This window comes from Palaemon carinicauda, chromosome 11 (assembly GCF_036898095.1).
Source record: "Palaemon carinicauda isolate YSFRI2023 chromosome 11, ASM3689809v2, whole genome shotgun sequence".
NCBI classification, from domain to species: Eukaryota; Metazoa; Arthropoda; class Malacostraca; order Decapoda; family Palaemonidae; genus Palaemon; species Palaemon carinicauda.
This window is the reverse complement of record NC_090735.1, coordinates 128,679,459-128,693,355: the sequence shown is the minus strand read 5'-3', so window position 1 is coordinate 128,693,355 and position 13,897 is coordinate 128,679,459. Positions and strand designations below refer to the sequence as shown.

The 13,897-nt window shown below is 44.5% G+C and overlaps 1 protein-coding gene across 1 annotated transcript in view; it reads right to left on the bottom strand.

Annotated features, from left to right (window-relative positions):
* Positions 1-3,448: 3,448 nt before the first annotated feature.
* The window catches only part of LOC137650203 (glutamate receptor-like), a 39,801-nt gene continuing 29,352 nt past the window's right edge, over positions 3,449-13,897 (bottom strand). Inside the window, exon 8 of the mRNA XM_068383391.1 lies at positions 3,449-4,066. Within this exon, the coding sequence (XP_068239492.1) occupies positions 3,826-4,066 (241 nt within the window). The 3' untranslated portion in view covers positions 3,449-3,825. The remainder of the gene's footprint in view (positions 4,067-13,897) is intronic.

Sequence of the window (13,897 nt, the reverse complement as noted above, 5' to 3'; positions counted from 1 at the left end):
AGCTTGGTTATTCCTGGGAGAAGGGACCATTCTGTCCCTACTATGTGGCCCATTCTGCTGAGGCCTTCGGCCAGAACGTTTTACTTCCCGGGAATGAACCTTGCTAACATCACCCCTTGATTTTCCTCCACTCAATTTAGATTCTCTATGGTGAGGTCGCACAACTCCTTCGATTACAATTACCCTGCTTCTTTATGTATGCCACTACCGTGGCGTTGTCGCTCATCCACGCCACGGTGTTCCCCTTTAGCAGACTTGCGAAGTGTAGGCACGCCTTCTGGACTGCTTCCAACTCCAGGACATGGTGTGGAGTTGCCTCTCCCCTTCCAACCAGGTCTCTCGTGCCGTTTCGTCGAGGGGAAGGGCTCCCCATCTCTGGTTGGAGGCGTCTGTGAACAGTAGTAACTCGGGAGGGCCGGTCCCGAAGGACGTCCCCTTGAGTGAGTTCGACTGGCAATGCCACCATTCTAGCGAGGGTCTCGTGTCTGGAATGACTGGGATTAGCACCTGCTGCGAACCCGTCTGTCACCAGAGGTTCCTGAGATTCCATTGGACGGATCTGAGCCTTACCCTCCCTTGGGGAACTAGGTTCTCCAGTGAGACCAGGTGACCTATCAGCCTCTGCCCGTCTTCCGCCCTCCTGGGGTGTTCCGACAGGAACGGCTGACTAATGAGCCTGAGGTTTCTTATCTTATTCTCCGAAGGGAAAAATTCTCCCCGAAAAATGTCTAGTTATTCCCCAGTAGTTCATTCCGGTTGATTCAGTTCCCAGATCCTTGCAAAACTGGAGGAGACTTCTCCCTTGTCCCTTCCAAGAGGACCTTTGAGGCGGGAAGAAGCCACCAGGCGTCTAGGTATCTGATATGGCGTATGCCTCGTTCGTGCGCCCCCACTGCGACAGCCGTGGAGACTCTCGTGAACACTTGGGGTGCTGTTGACAGACCAAAGAAAAAGGGGTCCTGAATTGCAGGATCTGGGAACCCTATTTCACCCGGAGGAACTTCCGACCCGAGGTGTGGACCGGAATCTGGAAGTATGCGTCCTTGGGGTCGATGGTCATCCTACAATCTTTCTCCTTCAAGGACAGCAGGACTGAATTCTGCGTGTCCATTTTAAAGTCCGTCTTCTTGACGAACCTGTTGAGAGCTGACAGATCTATAACCGGTCTCCACCCCCCGGTCGCTTTTTCCACCAGGAATAGGCGACTGTAGACACCTGGCCCTGGGAGAAGAACTTCTTCCATGGTACCCTTCTCTAGCATGGACGACACCTCCTCTTGAAGGGCGGTCCTCTTTAACGGGACTTTGGGATCTAGCCATTCTATCCGGTTGGCCGGAAAAAGCGTGGGTGGTTCCGTTAGGAATGGAAGTCCGTAGCCCTTCTTTAGTAAGGACACTGTCCAAGGTTCCGCTCCTTGAGCCCTCTATGCTTGCCAATGACGTCTGAGTCATCCTCCAACCCGAGGGTTGGGTGGGGATAGGGGGCCTCCCACTCTTATCTTCTTCTAGAGGGGCGGCCTGATCTGTCTCCCCTAGAGGCGGGGTAACCCGACCTGAAGGAGCTAGAGGGCGCTGGAGCTCCCCTGCGGAGGGGCTGAGGCGTTGCGGACCAGGAGGAAGAGGGGGGCTTCTCTCCTCGTAGTGCTGGTAGATGCTTGGGGTGTCGCGGCACCATCCGAGACAGACCTCTTATAGGGCGGTCTCCTAGGAGTCGTAGGTCTGGGGACGTTAGTCTCCTTCTATTTCAAGACCTTCTCCATTATGGTTTCTAGTTCCTTCCGAGGAAACAGAGACTCTCCCCACAAGGGAAAGCTGCGAATGGCTCGCGTCTCCCTGTCTGGTGCCTTCCAAGACACCTTCGCCAGAACAGTGTCTCGCTTCCAGAACCCCCAGTTAGCTGTTAGTGTGAGAGACTGATATGTCAATAACCTAAGGGTTGAAGGCCTTGCTGGACAGGGTCCTCGGGGTCAAAGGAGGCTTGTACACCTCCCAAAGAGTAAGCCCACCAGTCCAGCCAAGAGGGGACGTTTACTAAGTCCCTCGACATTTTCTCCATCATGGAGGCTCCTGCTGGCGAGAACCAGCCTGGGGCTTAAGAGGCTCTACTGTCTGAAACGCCTTGACTAAGGATGTCCTGCTGATCCCCCCTTAAAGGTTGGGGGACCCCGGCAGTGCTGGCCACTACCTTGCCGACATAATCCTGCTCTAGGACTAGATCTCGGGTTAGAGGAAGTGCTAGGGACGTCTTAGGTTGTAAGGAGTCTGCATGATCCTCAAAAAGGCTTGACTTCCAGGAAACTACATCCGTAGTTGCAGGTTCCAGTACTTGTGGTGTCTTCTGCAAAGGCTAACCACTCTCCTATAGACGGAGTCCTCCGTCAGGGAGCGCTCCTCTCCGTCAGCCGAGGACCCGACTTGGGGCCGGGGAGCTGGGTTACCGGGCACGCCGACTGGACGTCTAGCTCTTTGGGGCCAGGGGCGCCGGCCTGCCGAGGTACTGGATTTCATCTGCGGGGACGTCCGCACCAGGGGCCTGGGTTAGCGCAAGCAACGCTGGTTCAGCGGGGACTCTCGTCGGCCCAAGGCTCTGGGTGCAGAGGGTGCAGTTCCCGTGGGCTGACCCGACAGTGGGAACCGTTCCTTCTGACCCGAAGGCCGCACCAGCCGGGCTGGTTCGGCCAGGCCGCCCGACCAGAAGCGCGTTTCCCCCGCTGGGCGGGGTTAACCGGAGGCTTCGGGGACTTACGCTTACCTGTAGAGTCCTTCCTACCGCTTGATCTCGAGGCGCCGGGTCACCGGGCACTCCCCGGGCGCTTCGGTTCTGGAATACCAGGCACTCCCTTGCGGTGGTTCCGGTTTTCCACGGCGGGGAGCTCCGCACCAGGTTCGGGGTCAGAACCGGCAACGCCGTACCGTCGAGGACTACTGTTCGTGTATTCTCTCCGGGGGACGCGGACGCGGATCCTCATGGGCTGACCTGACGGAGGGAATCGTTCCTTTTAAGTCCGAGAGCCAAACCAGCTGTGCTGATTCGGCCAGGCTGCCCATAAAGAAGCCCGGTTACACCTGCGGGCGGGCTGGGGGACGCGGATCCCCGTGGGCTGACCCGACGGAGGGAACCGTTCCTTTTAAGTCCGAGGGCCGAACCAGATGTGCTGATTCGGCCAGGCTGCCCGTAAAGAAGCTCGGTTACACCCGTTGGCGGGGTGAACCAGAAGCTTCGCGGTCTTACGCCTGCCTGAAGAGGCCTTCTCGCATTTCTCCTTGCGAGGGTTATATCTGCGTCTGGAGGATGGCCTTCGTGGTGTGAGAGTGAGGTGTTGAACACCTCACGACCAAGAACTTAATGAGGAGAATGGCCCAGAGAAGCAGTGACCTGCCCTAATCCTGCCCTCGGGGCGCATTCTTTGGCGGCGGGGGTAGGCCTGTATGGAGAACGGAGTGGGGGATAACGGCGCCAAAAATCTTGGTCGAGAAAGAGAGATCACCAAGTGACTCCAAAAAGAAAGTAATTCGAGGTAAGTTTAGTGTTGGAACAAACACATTTTAACAAGGTATAACTACTCACTGCTAGTTAGAGGGGATAGATTATCCAACACCCCTCACATTTGAAAAAATCAATACGGGCATTATTTTTAAGTGAAATAAATACCAATTTGCGGCCCAAAATAATTACATAAGGAAATTCAGATGAACAAAATAAACGTGAAATATAATATCAACTAACGAGTTTTCTTCCATTTTTATATGAAGACGGAGTTACTTTCTAAACTCTACTTCAAAAAGGATTTTAGAGTAGCAAAGGGTAGGTAGTATCGCTTAGCAGTTACTTTACTGAACCTTGAATAGTTAAAATTTCAAAAAGAAGGACAAAAATAGAAAGAACCGTGCCTAAACCCATAGCAATAAATGCTCCTTGTAAGTTATCAAGAGTTAAAGCTTGAAGGTTAATCTTTTCTCCAGAAAAATCACTAGCGACCACTTGTCCAGTTGAACGCTGAAACTTATCAACTACAGATCGGTGCCAATATTCAACCAGTCCTGAATGGGTCATGCGCTCCAAGTATCTGTAAAATTCAAATTAAATTAGATTATTACTAATACTAGCTAAGCTACAACCCTAGTTGGAAAAACAGGATGCTATATGCCTTATAAAGGGTCAAACAAGGAAAACAGCCTAATGAAGAAAGGAAATGAATAAGTTATTTATGAAAAATAATGTGACAAATTTCAATGATAATCTGTATTTTTTTTAACTATACAAACCTGAGTTCTCTAATTATAGGAAAAGGATAACAGTGAAGCTGGAGTACGGCAGTTAAAACTTTTAACAAGGAGTAAACAACCAGCAGGTAGTTACCCTGCCGCAAGTGGAAGGCAACCACCTCCCCTGTAGCTCACTATAACCTCAATTGTATTGTAGCCAGGACTTACGTTGGGGGTTAGGGATGGCGGGCAAGTTTGAGTAAAGAACCCAGGTTTATATAGTTAGGAAAAATAAAAATTACTTTTAAAATCTGTCATTTGTTCCTACACGAATAAAAATCATTGTTCTTTACTTATACGAAACGCATCCTTAGGTGGGAAGAAGTCCCCATTCCAGCTGGTTGGAAACTTTACAAGGGAACTTGAGACTAGCTTTGTGATGCTACAAGAGTCAGGGTTCCTTACACCATGTGAACCGCAAAAAAGAATGCAGGAACCCCGGTCTGTGATTCGTAGGGTTGTTTTTGAGTTAAAAACCTGTGTTGTAGCCTTTCAAAGAGAATGGTGCAGTTGCTAAATTGTGTTGTATGCCTGGTACGTCACACTTTCATTCGCAAACAGTGTGAGGAAAAGACTCCTATGTACTTTAGTATAGAATAGCAGCAAGCTGAATGGGGTATACCTGCATCAAGATAAAGTCCAGATGGCATGGTTTTGAAGCTGTAACCCAAAAGAGGAGTACTGTAGATCAAAAGGAAAAGAAAGGGCCAGTCAGACTATCCTTTCCTCCCAGACTCACATCACCCTTTCTTTTATCTGATGCTACTGGTCCTGTGAAAGGAGCCAGGGTAGCATCACCCTTTCTTTTGTCTGATGCTACTGGTCCTGTGAAAGGAGCCAGGGTAGCATCACCCTTTCTTTTGTCTGATGCTACTGGTCCTGTGAAAGGAGCCAGGGTAGCATCACCCTTTCTTTTGTCTGATGCTACTGGTCCTGTGAAAGGAGCCAGGGTAGCATCACCCTTTCTTTTGTCTGATGCTACTGGTCCTGTGAAAGGAGCCAGGGTAGCATCACCCTTTCTTTTATCTGATGCTACTGGTCCTGTGAAAGGAGCCAGGGTAGCTATTCCACTTGCTGTGCAGCACAAAAGGTCTCGATGAAGAATCCCAAAGGAATAGCATTGATATGTCACTTGACATTTCTCTGACCACAAAACCTGCTACATTGATTCTAGAAGGGTGGCAAGTGCCTATTCTGTGAGCTTGAGGGTTCTTGTTCAGAGTTCCTTCCGAGGAAGGAAACGAAGCTCTGGAGGCAAGTGGTGAATCAGCCCAATGATTAGTACTTCTTGTCTGTCTTCAGTCAGGCCATAAAGAACCAGGATCTGATTGTTGATAGATCCTAGTTTCTGATGCTTGATATTTGATGAGCAGGAAGACGAGATTTGTCCCTATCTCCCAAAAGCGGGCAATTAAGCAGAGAAGCCCTCAGTCGACGACTTCTCCTGGAAGAGCCAATGGTAGTGCCCCATGAAAACCGTTCTGCACAACTTCAAGTGCATTCTCTTACTCCATAGCTTTCACCACTGCCACCAAGGATAGAGCAACTGACAATTTCAGAAGAAAAATTTAGAACGCCATTGGAACCAAAGCAAGGATGGTTTGAAGATCTTCAAAGGGTAGGTGGTATCTATCCCGAAAGGAATTCTACCACCCACCCCTGACAATCGGCCTTTCTGGACTTCTTTGATGATTTATTCTTCTTTTTCTTATTAGTTGCAGGTTCTAAAGAATCTAATGAAGGTACAACAGAGAAGGGCAAGAAACACTGAAAGAAAGAGGAGTGTGTATACTTCTTCTTGCCAGCCTTCTCCGACGTCAAATCTTGGAAACCAATAACACCACTCCCACAGAGAAAAAGGCTGCATAGGATCTCTTCAAAAGCAGTAGAGACAACACCAGCAGGTGACACTCTCTCAGCACCTCCACAGGTGAAGCAGGAGTCAGCAAAACACCACAGGGGCAGTCTCAAAAGTCATGGCAATGGCAAATATCTTCTGCTGATGGAGCACCAGCTAATTCCCAAGAAATGTCAACTTCTTTAGGTTCAGGTTGTCATTGTCATCATACAACCACATGTAGTGGGGGGATGACTGCAAACAATCATGCCCCAACAAGTTACATGAATGATTAGATTAATGGCCTCGTTGCACATAAACCAGCCACACATTCTTGCTTTTCCAAGAAACAACTGTACTGTATACCCCTTTATTTATCATCTAATTTATTGAAGTTTAGTCGGACACAATTGCCAATTGCGTGTCTACCCACTTAATCCAGAAAAAGAAAGCAAAGATATGACAAATTTGAAATAAATTTGTATTTTCCTTAGCGATACAAGACTATCTATTTAGAGGGATTATACTTTCGACAAAGCTGGAAGACTAGCCATAAGATTGCGAGATGTAACTACCCTACTGCTATTTAGTGGGAGAGGGGAGGTAACCAACTACACCGCTCACCACAAACACACCTGTATTGTTTTGTCACTTTTTATTGCATGCATCGAGGTTAGGTGAAGATCTGCTGCTTGGTGTCCTGGGTCATAGGGGGCACCCTTCGGGGGATCGAAGGACACGAACCATGCTCTGCGGAGGAGGTCTCCCTTCAGACTGAGGGAAGGTAGGCTCGAGGAGGAGTGGTGGCCTTCCATTGCCAAGACCGAGGGGAGCTTTTCCTCCCAAGGATAAACAAGAAACTCTGCTATTGCTGGAATAGTGGTATAGATGGGAGATATACCCCTTCCACAACACCAACTACAGAAGACAGTCCACTTAGCTTGGTCAACTGAAACCTTAGATCTACACGGGTATCCAGACATCTAAGCAACTTGTTGTGGAAAGGCCTCTCTGAGAGAGGAGGTGCTGGATAGTCTCCAGGTGTGAAGTAGCAGCAAAGCTACGGCTTTGTGAAAGATGTTCTCATGTGGCTGTTACGAGTAGATCGTGTCATGGAGAGTTTTCTTGGGACTTGCGTCCGCAGTTGGAGGTACAGGAACCATCCTGCAGATGCCAGGTGGAGCTAAGAGGTCGTTGCCTCGTTAAGCCCCCTTGTCCTCAATCAGCGCGGCGAGAAAATGGCTAAAAATTGCCCTTGTTAACCTGCCATTGCTAAAGGCATCCTGCCAAAGAACCTGGGGATCTGGGCCCGGTGAACAATAGAGCAGAAGTCCATTGTTCAGGGACATCGCGAAGAGATCCACTGTTGGAAAGCCTGTAAAGTCAGACTTTGTAGGCCACTGGATGATACAAAGATCGCTCGGAGACCACTGTCTGAGTAGCTCTGCTCAGAAGGCTGTGAGCACATTCCTGATTGTCCAAAATCAATCAAGCTGTGCTCTGCCCATTTAGCATACCATGCTAGAAGAAAGAGGTGCTTTGAAAAAAATAGGTACCTCCCTGTTTGTTCTACGTGAGCTACTTCCTTGGTATTGTTGTTCACCAATACCCCCGAGTGACCAGTCAGGGACTGTTTCATCTGCTGTAGGACTAGTAAGGCTGCCCTCATCTCTTGGAGATTTAAAAGACAGTACCATTCGGACTCTGACAGGAGCCTGGGGGCCAAGTGGTACAGTATGAGTCACCCCCTTTCTTTGATGCATCTAAAGGGAGTGTCAAAACCGGGGAAGGGACGAGGAGGTCGACTCCTCGACGGAGATACTAGTTTGTCAACCATCTTCTCAGGTAGGTCTCCTGTCTGGGTCCTGTAGAGACCAGAGAAAAGGGAGATCTCTCGTGCTGAATCACCTGGAATCTGGCTGCCCCTGAAGAGGTTGAATTCGAAGGAGTCCAATGTGGGCTTGACGAACCAGAGTGAATTGGTGACCTACGAGTTATAACCACTGCTGGCTAAAGGTGCGTCTCATAGAAGAAAAACTACCACAATCTTCCGCCTTGGACCCCGTCGTTCTGCGGAAAAGTTCTGCAAGCTGATAACGAACGGAGAAAGAGAATCCATATGAGGAAGACTCCCCCAGCGGAGGAAGCCGGGTCGTGACCTCGGAGAAGCGGGGGTGGCAACCAGCCCCTAGGTTGTCCGACGTCAAAGAGGAAGAGGTTTCTCTTCCCTCATGAACACCGCACTACTCTTACACCAACACATACTATAATGATACAAAAATGTTTCTATAAATATATACCATAAAAACATTACATGAATGTTTAAATATATAAAATGGAACCTCTACATACGATCTTAATTCGTTCCAGAAACTGTTTCGTATGTTAAAACAATCGTATGTTGGAGCAAATATTCCCATAAGAATACACTGTAATTTGTATAATTCGTTCCACAGCCCAAAAACCTATAACTCCTCAATAAATTACTACATATAATTACACATAACAATAACATAATTGCATAATATGAAAGAAAGATGTACAAAAGATAATTATAAAGAAATAATAAATAAAAAATTTGTCTATATTGTGACTTTACCTTAGAGACAGGCCAACGCAGGTGTAGGAATTGCTACGCAGGAGAAGACGGACGATCTGCAAGATGGTAGAGATGGTGACTTTAAAAAAGTCCTCTCTCTATTTGTTTCTCTCTAAACAAAGCATTAACATGTTCTTTAAATAAACACACTCACTCACTCACTCACTCACTCACTCACTCACTCACTCACTCACTCACTCACTCTCTCTCTCTCTCTCTCTCTCTCTCTCTCTCTCTCTCTCTCTCTCTCTTCTCTTCTCTTTTTCTCTTTTTCTCTCTCTCCTTCTTCACTGTTAGTGTTAGAGACATCTATTAATTTTTTTTGAGAGAGAGATTAAACAAAAATTTGTTGTGTACATATGATTTTTAATAGTGTCAACGAGTTGAAAGATAATTAAATGTAACTAAAATAGCAATATCAGCAAATCTGAATTCCTTTATTAACTAAAACACACACACAGGTGTAGGAATTCCTACGCAGGAGTTGACATGATTGGCGAGGAGGTAGAGATGGTGACTGCAATAACGTACCGTAACTTACACTACGGAAACTTTAATCTAACTTAGCTTATTTATTTTTTTTTTATATTTCCTATTTTTTACATTTTTTTTTTCTTTTTGATTTGTAATTTTCATCACTTTTAGTGATGAGTTATGGTACGTTATCGCAGTCACCATCGCTACCTCCTCCCCGACCGTCTGTCTCCTACTGCGTAGCAATTCCTACACCTATGTATGTGCGTTTGTATCAATATTTGTTTTAAAAAGGTTAAAGGTGTCTGGTTTCAGTTCCAGTTCCATCAGAATAGATCCTCACCAGAACGTCAGCCGGGCAAGCCCAACCCCCCACTGTGGTGCCCTACCACAGCAGTAGCCTCCCCAGTAAACAGCTTAAACTCACGGCCCTGGGCGGGGATCGATCTCTTGCCACGCGAATGTGAGGCAAACACGTTACCACTGTACTAGACAGGAGTTTTACAGTAGTTAATAAAGGAATTCAGATTCGCTGATATTACTTTCTTAGTTACATTTGTTTTTCAACTCGTTAACACTGTTAAAATCACATGTACAGTACTCTAAACACATTTTTGTTTACACTCTCTCTCTCTCTCTCGGAAAAAAACTAATAATAGACGTCTCTAACACTAACAGCGAAGAAGAACAAGAGAGAGAGAGAGAGAAAGATTTTATTTAAAGAGAATGTTAATGCTATGTTTAGAGAGAAACTGAAATAGAGAGAGGACTTTTTTTTAAAAGCGCTTGTTAATGCTATCTTAGTTTTCTTTGCTTCACTTTTTTCTTTCTGTTCATCACGCTGGCCCTTCTCACAAATGATCGTTGCCAACAATTGCTTTGTCCTTTATCCCTATCAACAAAAGGCGTTCCACCTCTTCCAGGGTATTGCTACGATGTCTTGAAATAATGGTGATCCCCTTCAATGGTTTGACTGCTTTAATGGCTGCCTTCTGCTTGATGATCGTCGAGATCGTAGACCTATTCTGGCCATATTGTTTAGCCATATCACTCACATGCACACTGCTCTCATGTTTTTCTATAATTTCTTGCTTCAATTCTAATGAAAGAATTGCCTTCTTCCTTTTCTCACCACTACCTGTATTGAAACTTAGCTTCTTATAGGTAAAATCAAAAAGGAAATGTGAGAAAAGGAAGAAAATAAGCACTGTTAATAACAGACCGAACAGAGGCCAAACACACGATACAAACAAGAACAGAGAACAGAGCACTCGACGATCAATGGCGTCCCTCCCACGTGCTGTCATCTACCGGCGTAAACAAGATCTACATCGGATGTTGGAGCATGACTTCAAGCGTCGAGACAAATATGTGATGGAATTTTACTTCGGATGTTGGAACAATCGTATGTAGAGGTTCCACTGTATATAAATGCAAGTAAAACATAGAAACGTCACATGCCAGTAAAATAAAGTAGGGTGGAGAGAGAGAGAGAGAGAGAGAGAGAGAGAGAGAGAGAGAGAGAGAGAGAGAGAGAGAGAGAGAGAGAGAGAGAGAGAGAGAGAGAGACGAACCTCTACTCTCACCAAGCCAAAACTAAAGAGTGACAAGCCAACACAGGTTCGTGTGTGAGCGGGGTAGCCAGCTACCCCTCTTAACCCCCCCTAGTAACTACCGATATGGTAGTTATGCCTCGCTAAAAATCTTATGGTTAGTCTTCCAGCTTCACCTAAAGTATAATCCCTATAAATAGCAAGGGTTTGTATTTAGTGTCGGAATAATAAAAAAATGTCAAAAGTGCTAATCCTTCCTGACTGAAAGGAGGGCGGGGCTTTTGCGCCACTTGCTGGAAGTAATAACTACATCATCAAATTTTAACCATGTTCATTGAAGCCATTCTACTATTAAAAGGGCGATGATTTGTATTCGTGTAGAAACAAATACTGTAGTGTAGAATAAAGGGAAATACCTGCACATAACTATTGTTGAGTTGAAAGGCAAAGGAGGATATTGACAACTGAACATTAGTTTTGTTCCCATAGTGAATACATCTCGAGTAGAAGGAAGGTAGTACTGTACTATATTTGCACCCCACACAGTGCCCTGTACAGTAGGCATTAAAAGAATGCCTGATCAGTATTCCTTTGACCTTTGGGCGTACCTCATTTTTTGGTCTACAGTGAACCCTCGCTACTTCGCGGTTCGACCATCGCGGATTTTTTTCATAACCCATGTATATACATATATCGGGGATTTTCCGGAAATATCGAAAATACCGCGATGTGACCGATGGTACGAGATTGGAGAAAGTAAGGAAAATTGAATCATGATTGATTTTCAATATAAATGAAACTTTGAGGAGCAACAAAGATATCATTTTTTAGAGAGATAGAGAGAGGTAAGGAATGGGAGGTAGTGAAAAGTAGCCCACAGAGAGAGAGAGAGAGAGAGAGAGAGATAGAGGGGGTTTAAATGTAATAAACAAAAAAATTTGATAGGTTATAACACATTGGTGCTTATGTAATATCAACTGTATACTGTAGATGGTTTGAATAAGTTAAGAAATGGTATAAACGATACTTTGTTAGTGTATTCGTACACACTCAAGAGCGGCAGCTAGATGACAGCTGATCTAATCACAGCCAAAAGTAAAACAAAAAGAAGTTAACAATACTCAATTTTTAAAATACACCCAAAATTTAAAAACAAAAGTACACGCTTTCTTAATGTGCAATTAACTATTTAAAGAGTGGCAATTTTCTAGAATAAAATGATATTTCCCAAAAAATAGTGGTTTGCTGATGAAATCGGATGCCGTATTTTTAGCTATGATTGAAATGGATGTAGACTCGGCCTAATTTTTTCGTTTCGTATTTAATTGACACTAAGAAAACTAATTTTAGTTTCTTCATCTAAATGTAAGTATTGTATAACACGAAGAGAGAGAGAGAGAGAGAGAGAGAGAGAGAGAGAGAGAGAGAGAGAGAGAGAGAGAGAGAGAGAGAGAGTGAATCAGCTGTTGTAATCAAATGGCGTGTTTTTGTTTCGTGAGAATTTCATCGCCACGACAATAACAACAACATACTGTACTGAACTTTACAGTATTATACAGACTACTGTAATATGATAAGGTAAAATATTTGTAATCTATTTTATATGAAATGGGGCAATTTTTTTTTGTTTAAAATTTACATTTACGGATGTAAAACAACTCTCTCTCTCTCTCTCTCTCTCTCTCTCTCGTAGATTGTTTTCCTGCTTTGCTACGTATGTATGATTTTATATAGATACGGTAAATAATATTTGTAATAACATTTTATAAAAGCTTTTACTGTAATATCATTATTTATCACTTTCATCATGCGCGTTAAATTCCTTAGTTTGTTTACTGAGCGTACTTTATGACGCCGTCGTTTCAGGCGGCGTCATAAAGAAAAACATTTCATTTGGAAGTCCTAAGATAAATTAAGTAAAACATTAGTAATAACCAAATCAACATACTGTAGTGAATAATCAATATAATCGATGCAAAAACTAACCTATAAACAGATGTGTAAATGCGTTTGTTTCTTCATTTTAATCAGAGATAAATGTAAACAAAACATTGGTTGCCATTTTTTATCGTGCTTTTTGGCGTGTTTAGGAAACGCATGATATAAAGTCGCCTTTAATATTTGTGCCTGTTTTAGTTTAGGGTACGTTAGTACATGCATTAAGTGTTCTGTACATTAAAGGGTAGTTTGTTAATAGTACTACGTACAAGGGAAGGTTTTAAAAGTCTGAATATACATGTTAAATAAATAGGTAAATATGGTGTCACTACTTCGCGGATTTTCACCTATCGCGGCCGGGTCTGGAACCTATCTACCGCGATAAACGAGGGTTCACTGTACGTTACTTTCTTTCTCACATCCTTTCTCCCCTCTTGCTGTCCAACCTATTTTCAAAGTCGACTGTGGTAGGTTGCAGGTCCTTCCCCCCAAAAGCTATACCTCATTGATTAGCATTCCTGGCCCCAGCACCAGGCCTTACGTCCCAAAATTCATATATCCATTAATTCCTCTAGAAGAGATCTACATTGCAAGTTCAGATGATGCGAATGACATTTGGTGCCCTGGGTCACTGGCTGAGTTATAAAATGAGCAATTCCTCTTAGTGATTTTCAGTTGCCTTACTTGGTCACTCCATCATCATCTCCTCCTACGCCTATTGACGCAAAGAGCCTCGGTTAGATTTCACCAGTCGTCTCTATCTTGGGCTTTTAATTCAATACTTCTCCATTCATCATCCTACTTTGCACTTCACAGTCCTTAGCCATGTAGGCCTGGGTCTTCCAACTCTTCTAGTGCCATGTGGAGCCCAGCTGAATATTTGGTGCACTAATCTCTCTTGGGGAGTGCGAAAAGCATGCTCAAATCATCTCCAACTACCTCTCATCATGATCTCATCCACATATGGCACTTTAGTCATCTCTTATAGTTTCATTTCTAATTCTGTCCTCCCATTTAATTCCGAATATCCTTCTGAGGGCTTTGATCTCAAATCTACAAAAATTTGTTGGAGATTGTGTCATTGTCCTACCATGACTCATGTCTTACTAAACTGATTTATAGTCTGATTTTTATATGTAATTTCTGCCAATTTTACTTCCAAATTTTTACTTAATCTAGCCATTGTTTGATTTGCTTTTTTCAATCTTTCACTAATCTCTAATTCTAAAGA